The sequence below is a fragment of the Diadema setosum genome, chromosome 5 (assembly GCF_964275005.1).
Source record: "Diadema setosum chromosome 5, eeDiaSeto1, whole genome shotgun sequence".
Classification (NCBI taxonomy): Eukaryota; Metazoa; Echinodermata; class Echinoidea; order Diadematoida; family Diadematidae; genus Diadema; species Diadema setosum.
This window is the reverse complement of record NC_092689.1, coordinates 22,979,140-23,002,929: the sequence shown is the minus strand read 5'-3', so window position 1 is coordinate 23,002,929 and position 23,790 is coordinate 22,979,140. Positions and strand designations below refer to the sequence as shown.

The window sequence follows — 23,790 nt, the reverse complement described above, 5'->3', positions numbered from 1 at the left end:
GCAAGCAGCAAAGTGACTTCCACAACATCATCTGCTGTGAAAGGAAGGGGTATCGTTCCTGCTGTGAAACACATCGTCAGTGAGAAACACATCGTCGGCAAGTAGGAAGAAGACTTCTGCTACATCATCTATCCAGCGAACCACTGGAGGCACTTCTGTACAAAGCTGTTCTCCTGGAACATCAAGACCATCGTCAAGTAAAACTTGACAGCACCATCTAGGAAGATAGGGAAGATCTGTGCAGGAACAAAGAACAAGCCTAAAAGTCAGCCTTCAACTTCCACCACTACAACATCACCATCAGTAATGTCTGCTGCAGCCAAAGCAGCAGCTATCCATGCCAACCTAATTCAAGATAGTACAAACTGTATTGTTTGTTCCTCCAGTACAGTGCACTCCCATTATAACGAAATGCTCAGGACCAGCAGTTTTCTTTCGTTTTAACAAAATTTCGTTATAATCGAACAAATACAATTTATGACAAAAACAAGGAAACCACGCATAGTATTATATTCTGTTTGTTGAATACTCATCGTACACTGGAAAGCAATGCAAAATGGGATGGTACCTTTTAATTTCGTTTAAATGTTACATTTGAAAGAGAGAATAAAGTTGTTTGTATTGTCAAACATGTATATAGAAAATGATGTGAGGACTCAGTTCAGTTCGCTATTCCAAAGGTTCGTTTCTTACTAAAGTTCATTACTCCAAAGGCTCCTTGTTCCAAAGTTTTGCCATTCCGGAAGATTATTCCAAATGTTCATAATTCAGATAGAAATATATTGTTCGTTTTCCAAAGGTTCATGGATGGGAAAATGAAGTGAGGTTCATAATTCCAAAGGTTTGTAAATCCGAAAATGAAAAAGGTTCACTTTTCCGAAGGTTCATTGTTACGACGGTTTTTAATCCGAAAATGAAGTAAGGTTCGTTATTCCGAAGAAGGTTTCTTAATCAAAAAAATGAGGAAGGTTAGTTATTTCGAAGGTTCGGTTATTTTAATACGATTATAAAGTTTGTAATTCTTAAGTTTTCATAGGGGACTCGCCTTTTTCACTTTTGGATTAAAGAAACTTATTTTTAATTGTTCCGATTAACGAACATTTGGAATTCCTATCATTTTCGGACTGACGAACTTTATTAATAACGAAGCTTTGGAATAATGTGAAAATGTTCGTAATAACAAACCTTATTTCATTTCTGAACTAACGGACATTTAAGTGTATCAGAATATGTGTGTTTTGTAAGTAAGAATCTTCAGAACAGTAAAACGAATCTTGTTTAATTTCAGATTATTGTATCACAATAACGCAAGTTCCCCTCGGAAACTGTGCGTGACACATAGAGCAAACACACGGTGATGTGAAGCGTTATCCCATGCAGAGACGCTATAAATGCTTGTTCCGCTACATATTTTCAAAGCGATCCATATTTCGTTATAATGGAGCATATTTCTTCGACTTCGTTATAACGAAAATTTCGCTGTAACCGTGTTCATTTTAAGCCAATTTTGTACCATAGACTCTAATGGCGATAATTTTGGGACCAGAAGTTTTACTTCGTTATAACGAAATTTTGTTATAACCGTGTTCGTTGTAACGGGAGTGCACTATACACAATACCAATTTTCAACAAGTTGAATGTTAAATTGCAAGAGGAGGCCCCAAAGGTTCATCTCCTTTCGGAGAGATTGGAGGACTTTTTGAGGCAACTGCTGATGAGATTTTGTCAAGCCAGCAGTCCTCATGAAGGCAGCATCACCCCAAGAATGTGTCTTCAGGTGCAGAGAAAACCAGAGGACAGATGAAGATTTGGTCCAGGGGAGTAAGACGAGGGACATTCTTTCTATGGGACAAATTATAGAAAAGATTATTAAACTGTGATGGTGGCTACCATGCATCCACAATGTCATTAATCACAAAACTTTGCACTGGTGTTTAGGTTTTAATATTGTCCTCTACTATATAATAATATGAGTGAGTGCATACAATGCAAGTGATAAAACTAAATTTCTAGATGATTCATCCTAAGAACTGTGCTAGTAGCTAAAAATAAAAAATAAAAAACACAAGCACTAGTATCCATTGCAACTGATTGACAAATTGCCCTGCATCGACGTAAATAAGCACTGAATTGATCAGTGTTTTAGTAGTAGCCATGATAAAAAATCATGGGCGTACATACTCGAGCAGGATTCGAACCTACGACATCCTGATCTCAGGATAGGGGTCATCTCCACTAGACCATTGAGCTTCTGCCCGACAGCAAGTGTCGGTTCTAATACTTATAGCATGCAGCGGGTACTGCATAATAATTCAAATTCATGAAATTCTTCCGTCGAGTTGTTTTCATTGCAACACACGTATCCATGTACATACCATGGATTTGACATAATTTAAGTAATTAATGAAAGTGATTGCTGCTCTCTGTTGATAACCTTTGACTGGTTAGAATTATTAAAATGGCCTAAGAACAAAGAATTTGCCTTATTTATTATCATTGTCATGGTAACTGACATTACTTACTGGTATCTGACATTTTGGTAACTGATGTTACACATTTGAAGTGTCCATTTTGACTCAATGGTATGTTGAGTATCCTTATATCTAGTATTAAAAGGAAGGCATCAAGTCACACATAAGAAATCCTGTTACATCAAACGGTTCACTTTCTTTGTCAAATAAAGTTTTGAAATCCTTGTTATTGACAACTAACGTTGCATCCAATATGGTCAAACTAATTTCGAGTTTTTGTCACATTCATTAACCCAATATCTGTCACACAGCACAGGCCCAAATGTGATGGGTATTTTGCAGTAGTGTGCAGACATGTCACTGTTAATGGCCATTTCTGATTGCTATTGTTTATGTTATACATCATGTTAAAGCTTTAAGCCCCTGTTCCACTATGCCGTTCTCGCTACGATTTGACAATTTTCTCAGAGCGGGAAGGATCGGGTAAAACCTGAGCCGATCTGGACACAGTACGATGTTAGAACGCTTTAAGAATGGTGCAATTACGACTACCACGTGCTTGCTACGCTCTTACTACAATGATCGGGAATGAGACATTACAATCTCTGCCGCTGCAGTCACACTTTAGAACGATATAGCTACGCTGTCTGTGCGATGTTGCCAATGTTATCCGAACTATGCACGCTGTATTTACGCTCTTAACGATCTATACGTTCTTATCACGCTGTTACCCCGTCCAGAGAGCTGAAAAGTGTAGAGTAGATGTAGCAAATCTTACATAAATAGAAGTGATTATCATTTTTGTAATAGAAAGCAGTATTAAGCAAGTTAGTGCATGGATGCTGAAAGGCTATCATCATCAGACCTACCACTAAACATTTGTAAGCAAAATGGTTGCAAGTTCCCATACTCATACAAGGAGGAAAACAAAAATGACAATAGAGGTAACATAGAACAAACAAAGTACACTACCATTTGTCATCATCTATTCACTTCCATTACATACTCAAGTTCATGTGATGATATTGGGGTATATGAAGACCGGCAGTCATGGTGGTGGTAGTCATGATAGGTGTGATGACAAAAACTTCTTAACAAGGAAATGATGACTCCGAACATCTAGTAATGAGCTTAATAGAATCGAGGGGTTTTAAGTCGGTAATTAAATGTGACCGTGCATCACAAAAAGTCGCAGCCTTTGATTTTACATGAGAACTCAAAAAAGATGGAATGGGTCAACCAAGTCAATGTTGAGTTTTTCATATTTTCTGAAAGAGCTCTCCTTCTCCTACATTATTCTTTAGTTTAGGATCAAAGCATGAATGGGAAAGTGTGTTTTCAGCAGTTTTTCTACTTTTTTTTTTTGGGGGGGGGAGACTAGAATGATCAGGTATATCATAGAGGCCCCTTTTCAGTTCTTGAAATCGTTTGCACACTCTTCACTTACAAGTCTAATAACTTTTGAATGGACAATGCTACTGCTTGAAAGTTGGCATCAATCATGGACAGAATGTGTTGATACAGCATGCCCAATTTCAGCTTAATCTGATAATCCCTTCATTGTTGTTTCTCCGATGGTTTACATCCTGTGTTTTGTCCCTTTCATCACACAGCTAGCGTGGCTAGGTAAAGATTTAACACTTGAATAGACCCTATACTTCAGAGCCTCTTTTCTCAGTTCACACTTTTCCAGAGTGTTTGCTTTCTTTCCAGTATTTAGATAGGTTAGGGGAGTCTATTTGAGTTGAGTTATACATCATTTTAAAGCTTAGAGTCTGCTCTTTCAGAATCTGCTCTTAGCTAAAAATCCATATCTGGTGACTTTTTGTTCGTTTTGTGATGCAGGGTCACAAATGCCGAGCTTAGGGAAAATAAGAGGTGGTTATGAGGAATGAACATTGTGGATTAATCTCATGTCGTGTGAGGATGTATGGTTTTGGAGTCCAGCAGTTGTCTCTCATTTATGCATTCTGTGTGCAAGATTAGTGGAAAAGAAACAAGAAAGATTGATGCTGGAATGCATGAATGCTTGTGAATGTTTTGGTCCCTTGCAGTGATTATAAACCCGTTGAGGACAAGTCCCGAGTGTACTCGGGCAAGCTTCTATGGGAAATGCGTGTTGTAGCAAAATCAACCCATCCTCAACGGGTTAAGAGATTTTGGGCACGACTGTGTAGCAGTGAGAGAAATTTATATTCTACAGTTCGACCTCGATTATTCGGCCATGTCGGGACCGGCGCTCATTCGGATAAGCGAATTGGCCGGATATGGGAGACACAATGTTAATGTACATGTATATAGCTGCCGTCCAAGCTACCGTCCCAGTGCACTGGCAGCTAGGCAGGTAGCGTACCCCGCAACGGTGGTGTATAATCTATGCTAGCCTGCGCAAAATTGTAGTCCCTTCTTCACAAAAATAAAGTATATCTTTATGTGAAAATCATACATGTTTTACCTCATTACATATTGAGAAACCTATCATGCACATCTTATGAAATTAGTGAAATAGATCCATGAAAGTCACTGTTTTTTCTCAATTTTTGGATGAAAAAAAAAAGTCCTTCACTGCGTGAACGCGTCCGGATAATAGAGATTTCCGGATAAAAGGAGGCCGGATAATTGAGGTCGAACTGTATTTTTATACCCATCGAGCCACATTGAAAAAAAAAAAAAATGAATCTTGTAGTTATATATATGTAGGAAGCAAATCCTATCAGTTTTTTAAATCTGAAGAACAAATATTAGTATCTTATTTTCAAGAAAAGATTTAACAATTTTGCGAATATTTGTGCACAAATTCATTTTCTGGGTTTAAAACTATAATGTAAAGGAAATGATACCATAGTCTGCCTGTTTAATAGTATTTTTCCTCGCCTATCTTTGTCCTTTGCACACTAAATGATTTTGCCGAAAATATTGAAAGGGGCATCAAACTACTGCATTCTGTTCTTCAATGTTGGTTTGTTTGTTTGTAGTTGTTGTTTTTGTTTTGTTTTTTTATTGAGGAATGTTGCATGACCTCTTTTGTCAAAGGAATTAACACTTCCGATAGAGTGCATCTCCGCTGCACGGAGCATGAGTGTACAAGTAGAAGTTCAAGTGTTCCTTCTAACACTTTTTTGGTGTCATTGTTACAGTTTGAAAAGCCCACTGATTGCAAAAACAGTATATCTTCAACTATATTAAAGTAAAATGTTCAAATTGTAACAAACATGCTATTTTTCTTATTAAGTGACGGAATAAAATTGGAGCGGAGAAAATCAAAAACACAAAGTAAAATGTTCAAATTGTAACAAACATGCTATTTTTCTTATTAAGTGACGGAATAAAATTGGAGCGGAGAAAATCAAAAACACAAAGTAAAACCATTGACCTTATACATAGAACAATGGCATAGAGATGCATGTAATTGATGTTTCAGAGATACGCATACTGAATACCTATGGTGTGACATAATCTCACATGAGGAATGTAGCTTCCTTTGCACAAAGTTCACAATGCAAGAATTCAGAGCGAAAAAAATACTCTTTGTATACACAAAACAAGTTAGGCTACTTGTTAAAGGGACTGTACAGTACTGGTTGAGGTGGGGATTCATGTTTTGAACATTCCTAAAGTGAGATAATGAAAAGTCTCTTATGAAATATGAAAGAGCATGTAATTTTAAGGATTTAATGTTTATTTGATGAAAATTGGTTTTCAAATGGCTGAGATATCAAAAAAACTGCTAATAATAAAAGGCGACATGCCACAACTTTATTAGGATCTCTTTGTTTCACCTTGTTTTTGGATATCTCGGCCATTTCAAAACCGATTTTCATCAAATAAACTTTTGATACCCTTAGAACTGCATGCTCTTTGACATCTCATAGAGAGGTTTCTGAATATCTCGCAAAACGTTAAAAGCGAAATCCTCGACCAGAACTGTACACACCCTTTAACGCCCTGTCAGCAAAACAATAGCTAGTTTTCTCGTAGTGACAAGGGCACTAAGCGCGCGTAGCCACTTAGCGCCCTTGCGCGTGCTACATTTTGTGAAAGTGATAAGGGCGCTAATCTTAGTTTCCTGTATTACGTAAGCATGAAGTGACAATTATCTCTAATTTTTTTGATATCACGTAGAAAAACATCTTAACAATCACCAACCTTTAGCAGAACAAGCGTAAAGTAACAATTATCTCTAATTTTTGTCTCGCCCACCGGAAGAGAAGGCAAGACTAAGGGATCCAAATGTCGTCCGTCCGTCGTCCGTCCGTCGTCCGTCACAAATGTTAAAAGTTTACCTGCAAGACTCTCTTATGATGCATAACTTGGCAACTGTTACAGCAATGGCAGCCAAACTTGGGTGATAGAAGCACTAGGGGTATCTTCATGTTATGGTGTTGTTGGAGGTCATGTGATGATGTCAAAGGTCATATGAGGTCATATATTAAAGAGTATGTGCAAGACTCTCTTTTCTATGTTAAAGTTTACCTGCAAGACTCTCTTTTGACAAATAACTTCACATAAGTTGCTTGGATTACAACCTAACTTGGGTCATAGATGCACTGGGGGTACCTTCATGTTATGGTGCCGTTGGAGGTCACAGGATAAGGTCAAAGGTCATTTGAGGTCATACGTTAAAGTTTACTTGCGAGACTCTCTTATCACACGTAACTCGACACATGTTGCTACAATGGCAATCAAACTTGGGTGATGGATGCACTGGGGGTACCTTCATGTTATTGTGCCGTAAGAGGTCACATGATAAGGTCAAAGGTCATTTGAGGTCATACGTTAAAGTTTACTTGCAAGACTCTCTTATCACACGTAACTCAGCACATGTTGCTACAATGGCAATCAAACTTGGGTGATGGTAGATGTCTCTTGGGAAGTTGAAGGTAACCACAAGGTCAAAGGTCACAGACGGGTCAACGAACATTTAGGGCCCAATGTTAAGTTTTTAGTTCGCATTTCGTTTATGGCTCATAACTTTTGATCCCTTTGTCCATTTGTGACCAAACTTGGATGGAAGATGTCCCTTGGGGAGGTGAAGGTCGTCACAAGGTCAAAGGTCACAGACAGGGGTCAACAAACTTTTAGGGCCCAATGTTATGTTTTTAGGGCGCGTTTTGATTGTGGCTCATAACTTTTGATCCCTATGTCCGTTTGTGACCAAACTTAGATGGTAGATGTCCCTTGGGGAGTTAAAGGTCATCACAAGGTCAAAGGTCACAGAAAGGGGTCAACAAATTTGTAGGGCCCAATGTTATGTTTTTATGGCACGTTTCGATTATGGCTCATTACTTTTGATCCCTTTGTCCGTTTGTGACCAAACTTGGATGGTAAATGTCCCTTGGGGTGCTGAAGGTCACCACAAGGTCAAAGGTCATAAGCAGGTCAATTAACTTCTGGGAGTTATAAAAAATATTAATTCCTTGTACGCAAATGGGCGAGACACAATTTGGCACTTGCCTTGTTTTGATATCAAGTCGAAAAACATCTAAACAATCACCAACCTTTAACAGAACAAAAAGAACTGGGATTTTCATATTTTTGTCATCTGTTTAAAAGGCTCCAAAACTTCAAACGCAAATATCTCGGAAGTGCAAAAACTGACTGAACGCCCTTCTCATTCTTAGCCGATGATATGTGGCCCTGTACCACAAAGCCAATGGTCCCCAGACAATTATTTTCAGTTAAGGACAGATTCTGAAAGAGCAGACTTTAAATTTTAAAACGGTGTATAACTCAATTTAAATGGACTCTCCTAATTTAAATCTTGAAATGAAAACACATACTCTAGAAAGTGTTTACTGAGAAAAAAAGGGCTCTAAAGTATATGGTCTATGCAAGCACTGTTTGTAATCTTACCATGCCATGCTACTTGTGCAATGAATGGGACAAAAAACAGGATATCAAACTCTGCAGCATAAACAGTGAAGGGATTAACAGATTAAGCTGAAATTGATCATGCTGTACTAGCACATTCTACCCATGACTAGTATCAACTTTCAAAGCAATAGCATCATCCTTTCAAAAGTTTTTAGAGGTGAAGGTGAAGAGTGTGTAAAGGGATTTTAGGAAATGAAAAGGAGACTCTAAGACACACCTAATCACACTTTTCTACAAAAGAAATTGTTCTCAAAAAATGCTAAAAACACAATTTCCTGGGAATTTCATGATCTCAAACCTTACCATAATGTAGATGAAGTCTTGCTCTTTCAGAAAATATAAAAAACGCAAGATTGGCAAGGTTGACCCATCTCGCCCATTTTGAGTCTTGACACAAAATCAGTTTATGCGACTTTTTGTTGGGTTTTGTGATGCATGGTCACATCATATCCAGAAATGCAGATCAAAGATCTTAATGAAAAATCACTACTTGATTTCACACATATTCAGGAATCTCTGCAGTACGTTCCAGTCTCCATGGGCAGATGGGCCAAGTAGACCACAAGATGTGGACTTCCATGTGCCACAGGAGTACCTCACCAACCTCCACATACGAGACAAGGTACAGTATGCTATTGTTAATAATCATAATTGTGATAATGATGATATAGTGATAATGATGATTATTTTTAATAGTAATCATACTATAAGGGATTTTTTTTTTTTCAGAGAGAGTATTGTTAAAGGACAAGTCCACCTTCATAGACATGTGGATTGAGTGAATGCAGCAAAGTTGGAGGAAAATTGGACAATCCTATCAAAAGTTAGGAATTTTGAAGTTTTTACTCAGTCACTGCTGGATGAGAAGACAACGTACAATGATATAAAGAAAATATAAAGAAAATTCAACATATTTCCACTTGTCTCACATAATAAATTTTGTTGCACTTAGTCGGGTTCCCGTTAAAGTGGTTCCCAATTATTTGGTGAGCACTGTGCATCTGCATTGTATGTAGCTGTATTCATGATGAGCCAAGCACTAAAAGTAGTGAAAATTACCTGGTTTTTCCATCAGAGAATGTGTCATGTTACTGTATGCTAATTCATGTGTAGCATCCATTTCAAGCTTCTGATAACTTGTAAGGCTTTGACATGGCTGCTGTTTCTTTTCTTTGTATCTACACAAGCTTGCACCAATCAAACTCTCACGGTATGGAGAGGATCTCCTGTTCCATCTGTACTATACTCATGGTGGTGATGTCCTACAGCTGGCTGCAGCAGCAGAACTGTGAGTAGATAATTAAATGCATCCTTATGATCATAGTTTCCTGTTTAGTCTATTCTCCTTTCTGCCAAGTTATTACTACCTTTGAACATTCATAGGTGAGGTTATGACATGGCTGAACCCGCTGATTTTACTGCAATGCACATTTGTCATAGACGCCTCCCTGAGTATACTCGGGACTCATCCTCAATGGGATAACCAAATATGACACATGAGCTTGACTATTGACCTTTTCTCCTTGAGTGATTTTGCTCAAAATCTAATTAGCCCATCTACGCCCCAAGTAGACACTTGTCGACGGCCCTGGTGCTGTTAGAGTCTGTAGAGTCAATATCAAGACAAAAAATCTATTGAGCGAAGCAAGCCAGATATACCGAGGTGCTTGTGCCAAATACCTCTGGACACGACCCAAATTATGCAAGTGGCTGGCACCAAAACCAAATATAAGTCAGATTGTCATTGAGTTACTGATAAAAATGTGCCTTTTTCTTTTTCTATTCTGGCTGATTGGAAATTATAGGGTGTGGTCAACCACCAGCTCATATTTCAAGGTGTCATGTTTACCAGATAAATGTTATATATTTAATCATTTGTAGGCATCTTTTTTGGCTTGTCTATTTTTGTTGCGAGGGCTTTGGGTGGCGAGTTCTTAAGGTCCACCCTCCTAGCAACTGCTTGAAGCTCTGGCTGGTGTTGACGTATTTCACTGAAGTCGTTCATATGCCCAAGCGCAAGTTACAAAGCATGGTCGATCATAAACTTGGACGTTATTGTTTCTACTGAAGAGAGCCGTGGACTTCGCCATATTTGAAGCAAACAATAGACAGCATGCGCCCTGTTAGCTGAGAAGATGTAATCCCAAGACAATACTGCTTGGAGTGTGTAGCTGAAGTTGCACAATACGTCTTTTCCCGAGTAGCTGAACGTTCCTTAATCAGCACAGATATAGGCATCGTGCCATCAATACTCTTGTGCTCATTATTTTCATTAATGATGAATCAACATTTTCTCCCCTTCTGTACTTTGAATATGCAGTAGTTCAAAGCACAAAAAATCGGGTTCAAAACACTTTTGCTACAGACCCTAGAAAGTCGCCAGTGCTGTCTCAAGACACATAGCTTTTTTTGCGATGATTAGGTACTCCACCTACACAGGTAATAAAGGCTACTATACATGACAAAACGAGATATGAAACTCCTCACTTTAAGACGGGCTGCCTCTGCAAGGGGCTACTCCCGATACGGTCGACAGCCCTTGGAGGTGTCGCGTTGCACTTCTTCGTCTCACGCAGGTGTTGCATGCTTGTACCTTCTGCAGGCTTTCAAGTGGCCCTACTTTTCCTACTTTTTCCTACTTTTTTACTGCTGTCCCTACTTTTCCTACTTTTTTGCTCAAAATCCTACTTTTTCCTACATTTTCCTACTTTTTTGGTGAAAAATCCCGCAAAAAAAAAAAAAAAATGTGCAAGGCTACCCGGTACTTGAATATTTTATATTCAGAAATGATAAGTAGACTCTAGTTGCAGATTCTTACTGGTGGGGAGAGCCTCTTCAGTATGAAAGAGGGATAACACAGACCAATCAACCACAAGACTGCTGCCAGCCTCAGCTTTTGCTCCTGTGCAGATGTGATTGATCCCTCTGATATTGCAGCCTAGGACTTAGAGCAGTGCTCAACCAGCTCTCATCATCGCTCAAAATTACCAGGTAAGCTTGCCATATACTTAAAAGTAGAATTTGACATGTGACTTCCAAAGAATACAACTGAGGGAAAAATGCTGCCTACAGCCAGTTTTAATGAATGTAGAGTTCAAGCATATCATGTCTAATGCATGTGCTGGCATGCAAATCCTCAGAAAACAGAAATTTCCTTTGCTAAAATATGGTTTACTACGTAAATCGTAAAGGTCATGTCAAAACAAGAAATGACACCTTCAGATCCCATTTGCCTGAAATCCTTCAGTAATATATGTTTTGATAATAATTAACAATGATTACAATATGAAAAACTTAATATAAAAGTAAGCTTTTCACCACAGAAACTCGATCTGGTTGATGTGAGGATGAGTTATTCCCAAGAAAGCATGGATTAGTAGGGACCCATTTGCATGAAACTTGCATATTACTGAGGCTAAATCAAAAGCACTGCTCCCAAAGGTAAACTGGACCTTTAACATGAGGCATATGACTTGTGATATCTATTTGAATCATGGGCAGGTGGTACATGTAGATATGACTACTAGAAACCTTAATTCATCTGAAGGTAAACAGCTGAGGAAAGTTAGTTGCTGAAAAATCAGATGAACAAGAAGAAATTTTTAATTAACAGATTCCACAAATTGTTAACAAGGAGTGAGAACAACAGTAATTACTTAGCCATCGTGAAAGATAAAGACTAATAGAGCAGAAACCTCTTTATGGACAATCTTAAAAGTTGATAGTTTGTAATGTATACATCTTACAAGTATTGTTTAAGAGGTTGAATTGCATCATAGGTAAGACATACATTACCTCGAAGAACTTAAAAGAAAGTAGGAAATGGAAGAACTTCACAGAAAACAAACACAAAAATAATATTTCAGTAACGTTTAAAGATTGATTGAAGTTTAAACCATGAGACGTTGAAGTTCACTTCCTGATGACACTTACAAACTATCAGGAATATGTAGAGAGAAAAGCCATCTAAAGCATTACCTGAGAAAAACCCTAACATTTAGGAAAGATAATGAATGCATATTCCACAAATAAGAGCAAGTGTGTGGATGTTTTAAGTTGAACCGCCAAGAACAGTTTGTTAAGTTTGGAGGAAACAAGTTGCAGTAAAATTAGAAGCCATGATGTCTTTTTATTCCACAGATCTTGCAAATTTTAGTTAAGGCTGAACATCTTTTTATTACCCAGCTAGTTTGAACAAGATATGAGAAAATGGTAGAACAGAAATCTCGTAATGAAAGTGGTCAAAGTGTGATGAGTCATTTGAAGTGACATATCAAAAATATTGAACCGTCTGAAAGAGTCTTGGTAAAATGTGAGACAGGGAAACTTCTTAAAGGACAAGTTCACCTTCATAAACATAAGGATTGAGAGAATGCTGCAATGTTAGTAGAACACATCAGTGAAAGTTTGAGGAAATTGGACAATTTAAAATTTTTGTGTTGGAACCGCTGGATGAGGAGACTACTAAGGCTCGTGATGTCATATGAGTACAACAGTATAAAGAAAATATAAAGAAAATTCAACATATTTTCACTTATTTTCACATAATAAAAGAGCACCTGACTTGCCCCTTTCTAAATGCAATGGGAATAATATTACCCATAACATATGTCAGTAACAAGTCAAGGGAATGAGTACTTTTTTTCAAAAAATAAAATTTTGTGAAATTCTCTTTATATTTTCCTTATATTGTTGTACACATGTGACATCATACACTGCAGTAGTCTTCTCATCCAGCGGTGACTGCACAAAAACTTCAAACATTCATAACTTTTGAACGGATTGTCCAATTTTCCTCAAACTTTCAATGATGTGTTCTACTAATGTTGCTACATTCTCTCAATCCTTATGTTAATGAAGGTGAACTTGTCCTTTAAAGAAGAAAAAAAGTGAATGGATGGATGTGTATGCCAATTGTGTCAACATACAAAACTTTAAGTTGAAGGTGAAAACCAACAGAACAATGGAGAGTATCAAAATTGAAAGGGCACAAATACACTGTATTTAAGGGGGGGGGGAATGGGAACTGCATGGTAAATATACAGATCTCCTAGAGTGTATTTGTACTCAAACAACCAGAGAAATCAGAGAAGCTAGCAAGGACTAAAATGATAATGACAGTCACTGTTTATTTATTCTCCAGATCTTGCAAAGAGTAGTTTATAAGATTAACATGCTGAAATACTGAGCCAGCAAAATATCTGGAGAATGAAAAGCAGAGTCTCAACCATGTAAAATTTCAAAGGCGGAAGGATGTAATATTCTCAAAAGATATGAAGAAGTTTGATTTCAAGAATATTGAATGAACTTAAAAGTGGCTGGAATAATTGCAAAATGGAGAATCTTCTTGAAAAGGTCAAATAGCTGTATGTGTATTCAACAAAAAGGGTCATGATGAGCTGAAAAAAAGTTGAATGTAAAGAACTATTAACTATGTCCAGTAAATGTGGCAAATATTGCAAACAGTAGTAAGTCATTGGAAAGTACAGAATGATTATTTTCTACAACTCTTTCTAAATTAACAAATGTAAGTTGATTCAAGAATATTGATGGAATCTAGCATCAACAGAACACCAAAGAAATGAAAACTTATTTATTTGTTATCTACAGAAAATTATCAAAAAATAGAGTCATTTTTTGCTACCTATAAAGTCGGTAAGACTACAGTGAGTGAGAAACAAAAAGCAGATGTACATGTATGCTCCTCACATCTTGTAAAGTGGAGTCATTTGGTTATATTACAGTCTTATGTTACTCTACATGCAAGAATACTACATTTCTCTAATGCTGAAATGTAAAGTATTTACTTTTTTTCTCTCTCTCTGTGGCTGTTTTGTGTTCTAGTGGTTTAAGTGTTTCAAATTGAGCTTGCCTTGTGTTTCCATCTATATCATATGATTATGAAGATAATCTATATCACTGGAAATTCAGTTGTGGACACTGCCATAAACTCACAGTATCTGAGTGTGTAGATTTGTAGTGGGTCAGGATTTGCAAAATAAAGATGTCAATTCATTGGTAGATATAATTTCACTTCGTAAGGCCTCACTGTCATGAGACAACCCATTTTTCATGCATGTCTTGCTAGAAATGTAATATGATAACACGTGCTCTCAGAGACTAATACCGAGCACTACATATAAGTAGTTTAAATTATCCTGTTATTTTGAAATGTTTGAACACATGTTAAGTGCTTACATGTATTTGAAATTGAAAGTCTCTTGGAAAGATATAATTTCACTTCGTAAGGCCTCACTGTCATGAGACAACCCATTCTTCATGCATGTCTTGCTAGAAATGTAATATGATAACACATGCTCTCAGAGACTGATACTGAGCACTACATATAAGTAGTTTAAATTATCCTGTTATTTTGAAATGTTTGAACACATGTTAAGTGCTTACATGTATTTGAAATTGAAAGTCTCTTGGAAAGATATAATTTCACTTCGTAAGGCCTCACTGTCATGAGACAACCCATTCTTCATGCATGTCTTGCTAGAAATGTAATATGATAACACATGGTCTCAGAGACTGATACTGAGCACTACATATAAGTAGTTTAAATTATCCTGTTATTTTGAAATGTTTGAACACATGTTAAGTGCTTACATGTATTTGAAATTGAAAGTCTTTTGGAAAGTAAGTATATTGCTTATCTCATGGTCATTCAGCTGGAACCTGAAAGCATACTAAGTTGTTGTAAGCATCACTTGAATAACTTCAAATGAAAGTAGATAAAAGTGTCATGTTTTTTAAGTTGCTTTTGTCAAATATCCTTATTTCCAATCTTTTTTACATTTTGGAATGAAACACATATCTTCACAACTTCAAAACATTCAAATGAATGTAGATAAAAGATGCCATCTTTTAATTATGGAAGTGTATAACATACCTTTGGCATAGGTGTAATACTGTATAACTTACACATCATGGAATGTTTATGTCATATTTTGTGGGATGATATGTGACCGTCCATCACAAAACCAACAAAAGGTTGCATGCACTGATTTTGTATTAGGACTGAAAATAGATGATATGGGCCAATCCCGCCAATCTTGAGTTTTTCATATTTTCTGAAAGAGCAAGTCTTCTTCTATAATATTATACTAAAGTGTAGGATCATAAAACAAAAAGGAAATTGTGTTTTTTAGCAGGTTTTTTTTTTTTTCTGGAACACTTTTTGGTAGAATAGTGTGATTAGGTCACAGGTGTTTCTCATAGAGTCATCTTTTCATTTCTTAAAAACCCTGTCCATACTTTTAACTTTTAACTCTAATAACTTTAGAAAGGACGATGCTTCTGCTTTGAAAGTTGGCATTGATCACCTACAGAATGTGTTAATAAAGCATGCGCAGCTTAATCTGATAATCTCTTCATTGTTGTAGCTCCAGTGGTTAACATTCTGGAGCCCCTTTTCTCAGTTCACATTTTCTGGAGTGTGTGCTTTCATTCCAATATAAGGATAGGTTTGGAGAGTCCATTTGAATCGAGTTATACATCATTTTTCATATTTAAGTTTGCTCTTTCAGAATCTGCTCTTAATTAAAATCCATGTTTGGCAACTTTTTGTTGGTGTTGCGATGCAGGATCACATATATGGTAGGTGTTCATGTCAATCACAAAATTATGTCTTTTCTATTGTAATAAGTGATCAAGATTCATATTGACTGTACAGTTGAACATGCATTTGTGTTTGTTTCCTGACATTTTTCTAACAAACGTCTGCCTTTGTTGTATTTTTCAGGCTCTCCCAGGAGCAAAAGTGAGGCTGAGGCAGCAGGGTTGTGAGTACAAATTAAGATTTACATGTAACATCAAGAGTTCTGGTGAGTATCGACGAAAACTACTCCAAAAAGCCTGCGCATGTCCTGATTCATTCCTACTTTTTTTCTTTAATGCCCTACTTTTTCCCTTTCATGTCCTACTTTTTCCTACTTTTTTAGAGATTTTGTTCCTACTTTATTCCTACTTTTATACATTATCCTGCTTGAAAGCCTGCTTCTGGGTTTAGACCAGTGGGAGCGGGCGCGGCTGCTGGGGGCATGTGCTGAGGCTGGTTGAGGTTAAGATTCGTGATTGTACAGTATTCCTTTGGTATTCAGTATTGCTATGACATGTATAAACTTGCTTGCCCTTAACAGATTTTTACAGAATATTGTATACACAAATTGTTTCATTTTAATTACATTTAATTTAATAATTTTGTCCATCTGTCCCACTCCCCTATAGTTGTTTATGGTACGTCTGGGTCCCTTTTTTTTTTTTTGATGGTCTTTTCTTGTCCTTAAAGGGACTGTACAACTGGTTGAGGTGGGGATTCATGTTTTGAACATTCCTAAGTGAGATAGTGAGAAACCTCTTATAAAATATGAAAGAGCATGTAATTCTAAGAAGGATTCAACGTTTATTTGATGAAAATTGGTTTTCAAATGGCTGAGATAGCCAAAAAAGTGATAATAATAAAAGGCGACAGGCCACGCCTTTTCTTAGGATCTCTATGTTTCACTTGTTTTTGGATATCTCAGCCATTTCAAAACCGATTTTCATCAAATAAACTTTTGATACCCCTTAAATTGCATGCTCCTTGACATCTCATAGAGTGGTTTCTGAATATCTCGCAAAATGTTAAAAGCTAAATCCTCACCTAGACCAGAACTGTACACATCCTTTAAACATATGTTTTTTTGGTTTCTTTTTATGTGATTTTGCGATCAATGATACAATATCGTACAGCTTTAACATTGTAAATTTATTAATGGGATCAGCCTCGAAAGGCCAATGGCCTACTGCTGATTTCCAACACCATTAAATACTCAAATTGTTATGTCAATCTCCATCACACACTTTTTAATTATGACTATGTACTTACCTGAAATAATTTTGGCTTGTATATGTATATTTTGATTGATAGTCTCTCTATGTTTTTTTTTTTTTTAACTGAATTTGTGGAAATAAACTTGAATTGTTAGGTGACGCAGGGGGGTAACCGGACATTGGTTGCCTGTGATCGACACATCTTTAACCCATTTAGAACAAGTCTTGAGTATACTCAGGCAAGTGTAGCAAAATCAGTCCGTCCTCATTGTGTAAAAAGGGAACAGGTAAAAATCGAAGCAGTACTATTAAAGTATGGTGTAATTAATCTAAAAGCAATTACACCCTTCCTGAGGCAAACCTCAATTTGGACTCTCATTTCCATGAAAAAGGAAGTAATGTTAGGACCAAAAGTATGATCATGTAGTCAAGTTCCTATGTAAAGTATGCAATAATGGAAACGTCAAACGGAAATAATGAAATTCTGTTCATGAAAAAACACGCCAACAGAATTTCATTTAAGAGTTGCCACACAACACATTCTTGTTGAATTCATTATAAGCGTCGAGGGCTAGTAGGTGAATTTGTTCTTTGAAAGCATTCATGCATGACATAGATTCTGTTGAAATTGTTAATAATTCCCTACGCTTTTGAAGTTGTAATCTCAACTGCCAATAGAATATGTTGAAAGCGTCAATAAGCATTAGAAAATGAAAAGCAAAAACGTTAAATGCATTCGGATTTCTAACGCTTTTCCTATCTGAAAAAAAAATAATAATCTGTTAAAGGTCGTTAAAACCATCAGCAATGGAAAGTAAATTCTTGGAAATGCGTGTAATTCGTCGTAAGAGAGCTGCACACTTTTTACTGTGGTTTCAGAATACCAACACAACTTAGTCGATCCTGACATGCAGTTCATGTAATCTTGGCGATTTTCCCCCAATACCTATGAGATTGAGAATTTAAAAAGCATTACATGTATTTTCTTTTATTTTCATTTCTTCATAATTGTGCAAGCAAATGTTAATTCATGTCAGGCAGTTCCAGGTATTTCTAACTACAGTCAAACCTGTCTATAGCGGCCACCCAAGGGAGACGGAAAAAGTAGCCGTTATAGACAGGTGACCGATATAGACAGGTTATCCAACTTTGTGTGCATTGCCTACATGTACAAGTTGTATACATCTTTAAGTACTTGTACATGTATGTGTTTAATGTATTGAACAGTGCCAGTACTTATGAAATTGTTGCCCAGTAGCATGTGTACAGTCGTGAAGACGATTAACACTAGTGCATTATTATGACTGAATGAGTGATGAATGCAGCGATGGTAATCACTGAACGTTGCCCATGAATGACTGGCATGGCTAGAAAGCAGAAAAACACGCTGTCTTATCGGCTCGGCTACGGCTCCATCGGGTCTGTGGCCGCTATAGACAGGTTAAAATCTACCGCGGGAAACAAAATCTGTGGCGGCTGGCCGCGTTAGACAGGTGAAGAGGGAAGAGGTGAAGACAGTTGAACAGGGCTTTTCTCTCGGGGGGGGGATTTTTCAGTGGCCACTAAGGCAGGTTTGACTGTACATGATTAAGGCAGGGCTGCACACTAACCCATTTTTTCTACATCAGCATGATGAAAATCCAACCTCTAGAATCTTTCTGGAGTATGTACGATCATGCTCAGTCATTCAATATTCTTGTGCACTGTTCAGACCTTAGTGGCAGCGATAGCTGGCTGATTAATGATTTTGGTACAGGGCACAGGAAACTGGAGATAACTGATGTTAAATGAAACCTTTGCAAACAAAAGAAAAAAAGCTTGTACTCCACACAGTCACTTAGGGGTCGTTCACAATTATCAACATTTTCGCAAATGTACAAACCATACACTTTTCAAGACCCCCTCCCCCATTAAAGTGTACAAAGAAAAATGCTGATTTTTATACCCCTGCCACACAAGGGGGTATATAGGAATCACCGTGATGTTGGGCGGGCAGGCGGGCGGGCGGGCGGTCGGTCGGTCTGTTGCAAAATCTTGCATCGCGCACTCCTACAGTTTTGAAGCAATTTAAATGAAACTTAGGGTGAATGATGATATTGAGGTATAGATGTGCAAGACATGTTTTTTGTGTTTGTTGGACAATGCATTGCCATGGTAACCATAATTTTACCCAAACCTTGTGGATTGAATAACTTCCATAGTATTTAATCAATCAATTTCAAAATTGGTATCTATGATGATCTATAGGTGTAGTTATGTAAGACACTCTTTGTGTTTGTACTTGACAAAGTGTTGCCATGGTAACCGCATGTTTTCTTCGAAATCTTGAGTGAACAACTTCCACAGTTTTGAAGCAATTGAAATAAAATTTGGTAGGCATTATGGCCTTGAGGCATAGATGTGGAACACATAATTTTTGTGTTTGTCGGACAAAACATTGCCATGGTAACCATAACTTTACCCAAACCTTGTGGATTGAATAACTTCCACATCATTCAAGCGATTAAGGTCAAATTTAGTATGTATGATGATCGGGAGGTGTAGTTATGCAAGACACCAATGTGTTAATATAAGAAAAATGTGTTGCCATGGTAACCACTCATTTTTGTATCAAATTGAACCATTTAATCTATGAAGGTGATATTTGGTGTGTATGATGCTCATTAAGTGTAGTTTTGCAAAATGTCCTCGGTATTTATATCGGACAATGCGTTGCAATGGTAACCGCATTTTTTTTTTTTTTTTAATCCTGTGGAGTGAACTTCTTCCACAGTTTTCAAGCAATTGAAACCAAATTTGGTAGGCATTATGGCCCTGAGGTATAGATGTGGAACACATTAATTTTTGTGTTTGGTCACACAAACCATTGCCATGGTAACCACAATTTCACCAAAACCTTGCAGATCAAATAACTTTTCCATCATTCAAGCAATTAAAGTCAAATTTAGTATGTATCATGATCTAGAAGTGTAGTTTTGCAAGACACCAATGTGTTAGTTTAAGAAAAATGTGTTGCCATGGTAACCACTCATTTTTGTATCAAAATAAACCATTCAAGCTATGAAGGTCAAATTTGGTTGTATGATGGTCTTTAGTGAAGTGATGCTGGGGGAAAGCATGTTTCCATTTGCTGTAAGTTTTATACTCAGTGTCAACTCTGTAATTGTACGGTAAATTAAATTATTCTGTTTCCAATTCGACAACACAAACTTGGTATTAACGTCATTGCCCTCATGACATCACATACTATAAAGCAACACTAGGAGCGGGGGAATTAATCACCTTCAGTGATAATTCTAGTTTTTTTCGCATTATTTTCACTGTGTTCAGTTCTTGCTTGGTCTGCCTTTTTTCAGTTTGTGTCCCTCCTCATCCTGGTGCTTCAGCAGTCGATACTGAGTAGGATATTTCTGGGCACACACTGGGCACCTATTTGTTAATGGGATTTTTGTGCACAATACACCCTCGCGTAAGGAGGAATTTCGTGAGATTTTCCAGGTCACTAGTTCTGTCATCTGCCATCTTTGACATTGTTTCCATACAAGTGCATATTTGTGTTCTACTTCTTGCATTGTGGGCGCGAGGGTATACTACAACGTATCGCGCGCGAGCAAGACGAGACGCCGTGATCAGACGGACAAATTTGTCATCACTGACAAATTTAATTCTGAAGAAAATGCATGAATATATTTATGTAGTCATTGTAAACATTTATGATTTCCCATACTACTTTTCATGATAAAGTGTACATGTATGTGCATTATACACAAATTTGTTATTCAAATGTGCAACAAAAGAGAAAAATGAATTGTGACACAAAGATGTGAAATATGAAGCAGTGGTGACAGCAAGTCAAGTATATCAATGGGTTAGATACCTTTTGCAGGTCTTTGTCTGCACATAGGATGTTGACAGCTATTTATGTATTGAATCGTGTGGCAAACTTAGTTATCAACTAATTTCTTTACTGCTCCTTACCTGTCCATATTACTTGTTATACCTGGGTAGAAAATGAAATAAAAATATACAGAATCTGTCTTGTTTTTTACTCAAAATTCTGTATTTGATGTGATTTGAATGTCCATGCAATTGCTGCAGGTATAATCGTGATTGGAGATACCATAAGGATGAGAGGGTGTGGATCACCAGAGGTCCTGGCATGGAACCACAAGTTAAGACAAGCACCTACGAGAGGGGAGTTTACTACTACTTTGACTACAATCGCTGGTGCAAGATGGCTAAAGATTTTCACTTGGATTATGAGAAGTTGGAAGAGCGCCCTCATTTGCCAGCATCCTTCCATCACAACACCTCAACAAATCCTGCATTCCAGAAGTAGCTAGCTACACAGCATCTCCCCATTGTCTCATGTATTACTTCATGGCTGTTGGATTTTTGTTTTCCCCCCACCACCCTGTTCTAGGGGTAATTTTGCTTCTTCTTTCTCTTCTTTTCTTTTTTTTTTTTTTTTTTTTGATTTGTTTTGTTGTCAGGAGCTTGGTCTACAGATAAATGTAGGGTTGACCATGATGACTTTGTTAATTAAGGGGCTATGGGGTTCCAGGGACTGTTTCATGTCAATAAGCAAACGATCATTATGAGCCCTCTTAAGCAAAGCTAAGAAGAAAAAGCTCCTAGATCCTCAGGGGATTTACCAAATGTTAAGTGGTAATCTGTAAAAACAGTAGCCAGTGGGAGGATTTCAGCTTATTGGAAGGTATTGATATGTAAAATAAGGTTAGAGAGAGAAGACATAACAAATGTCTGCATGTTTCAGAATTTTGCTATGGATACTGTTGTCATGTATGTTGTTTGTATGTCAATACAAGCATTTTCTTTTTGTCCCTTATACATGTGTGCTGTTTATGGACACAACCAAAATAGAAAGTGAAAGAGAGACTGTCCAGTGGATCTTAAAGGTGATGAGAGCAAACACAAACTAAATATGAGTGATGGCTAACTTGACTGACATCACAGAATTCAGCCACTGTATTTCCTTCATTCCTGTAAAGTACTTCCTCTTAGCTGGTTTTAGTGACCTGTCTTTCATAGAGGCAAATTAAATAAGGAAAATATCTAAAACTTAACCCTAAAAGGGCCGGGGGGGGGGAATCCGCCCCCCCCCCCTCGACGTTTCGCGCTATAATTCTGTAACGCGAGAAGGCCTCATCGCGAGGCTTCTGGACTTTCTTCGTTCAAGTCTCGCGCAACTTTTGAGACCAAATTTGCAACGTCCGCGCATACTTTTGCGAAGCCACGCCCATTTTTGTAACGGAATGTTGCTCCAAAACGGGCACAATTTTGTGATTTTGTGTACATTTCCTATGGAAAACAGTGCTCTGTCATGAAAGGCATAAAAACCTGATTATTTTTACAATTAATCACTTTCATTGATTAATTTTGTGCTAATTATGGTAGAAAAGTGGTCAGTGACAATTTCCAATGAAAAAAACAAAGAAAAAACAAAAGTTGAAAAACAAAGAAATACATGAGAAATTCTGAAAACAATAAAATATATAAGAATTGAAATGAGTTTTGGAAGTTTTTGTGATGTACAATTGTTGAATATGCTAAAACAGATTTTCAGATCAAAAATTAGACTCTCAATGCTTTTAATTAAGCTAAAATATCACCTTGAGCTTAATTTGCATAATTAATTAATTAAAATTAGAAATTGATTGTTTCAAAAAATCTTATAACACAATCTTGTAGATTATGACGCGGGTCTCACGCATGCAAAATTTCATCGCGATCGCACCACCGATGGCCGAGATCTCAGGGGGGGGGCGGAATCCGTCCCCCCCCCGGTCTGAGCATAGCCAAAAAAGCCCGGCCCCTTAAGGGTTAATCCTGCAAAAACTTTTGTCTATTCTTATATGACTGCAGTTATGAAAGTTGGGACAGGGAAAAAAAATGTTTTGTGTGCATATGGAGAAATATTGAAAAACCTGGTTAAATATAGAAATGCATCAACATTACATGGCAAGACAGAAAGTCCTTGACTGGTAGATATAAGTCCTCACAAGGATTAGCTTTGTGTACAATACAGTATTCCTGGAAGCTTTATACTTTTGGAATCTTGTGTTAAATTCTTTAATTTATCATCTCTTTGTATGTACTGTAAAAGTGGTTTCTTTCGTGGTGGTTTTATCTTCGCGCTTTGAGGTTGAACCGCAAATTTAATGTCACACAAAAATGTTTTGAACTCGTCATTTTTTACAACACTATTGCGCACATGCACACACGAAGATTCCACGCATTGAGTGTATTGATGGTCAACACACACACAGCGATACGCGCAATGTAGGTACAAGCATGTTATAAAGTACTCAAGAGACAGGATTTTAGGTAAGCCTGCATTTCATTTTAATTTCTATTTAATTTTAATAAATAAAAGAATAATTGGATTATAGTTGAGTTTTTGCCGACTGTGAATTCACCGATTTTGCTGACTGCGAATTTAAACACACGCGAAAAAGTCGGCATCGATGGAAACCGTGAAAGTATCTGTACGCGAAAGAAACCACTCTTACAGTAGATCAATTTATCTTGTGTGTTCAGCAAATTCCCCAATCCTGACAGATGAGATAGTGATCAAACACTGTCAGGTCGAGTATTGCTCACTGCC

The 23,790-nt window shown here is 37.3% G+C and overlaps 1 protein-coding gene across 1 annotated transcript in view; it reads left to right on the top strand.

Annotated features, from left to right (window-relative positions):
- The window catches only part of LOC140229206 (CCR4-NOT transcription complex subunit 2-like), a 164,838-nt gene extending 142,591 nt beyond the window's left edge, over nucleotides 1-22,247 (top strand). The window contains exons 13-15 of the mRNA XM_072309475.1: nucleotides 8,856-8,967; nucleotides 9,533-9,633; nucleotides 21,261-22,247. Coding sequence (XP_072165576.1) covers nucleotides 8,856-8,967; nucleotides 9,533-9,633; nucleotides 21,261-21,501 — 454 coding nt within the window. The 3' untranslated portion in view covers nucleotides 21,502-22,247. The remainder of the gene's footprint in view (nucleotides 1-8,855; nucleotides 8,968-9,532; nucleotides 9,634-21,260) is intronic.
- The last annotated feature ends 1,543 nt before the right edge of the window (nucleotides 22,248-23,790 follow it).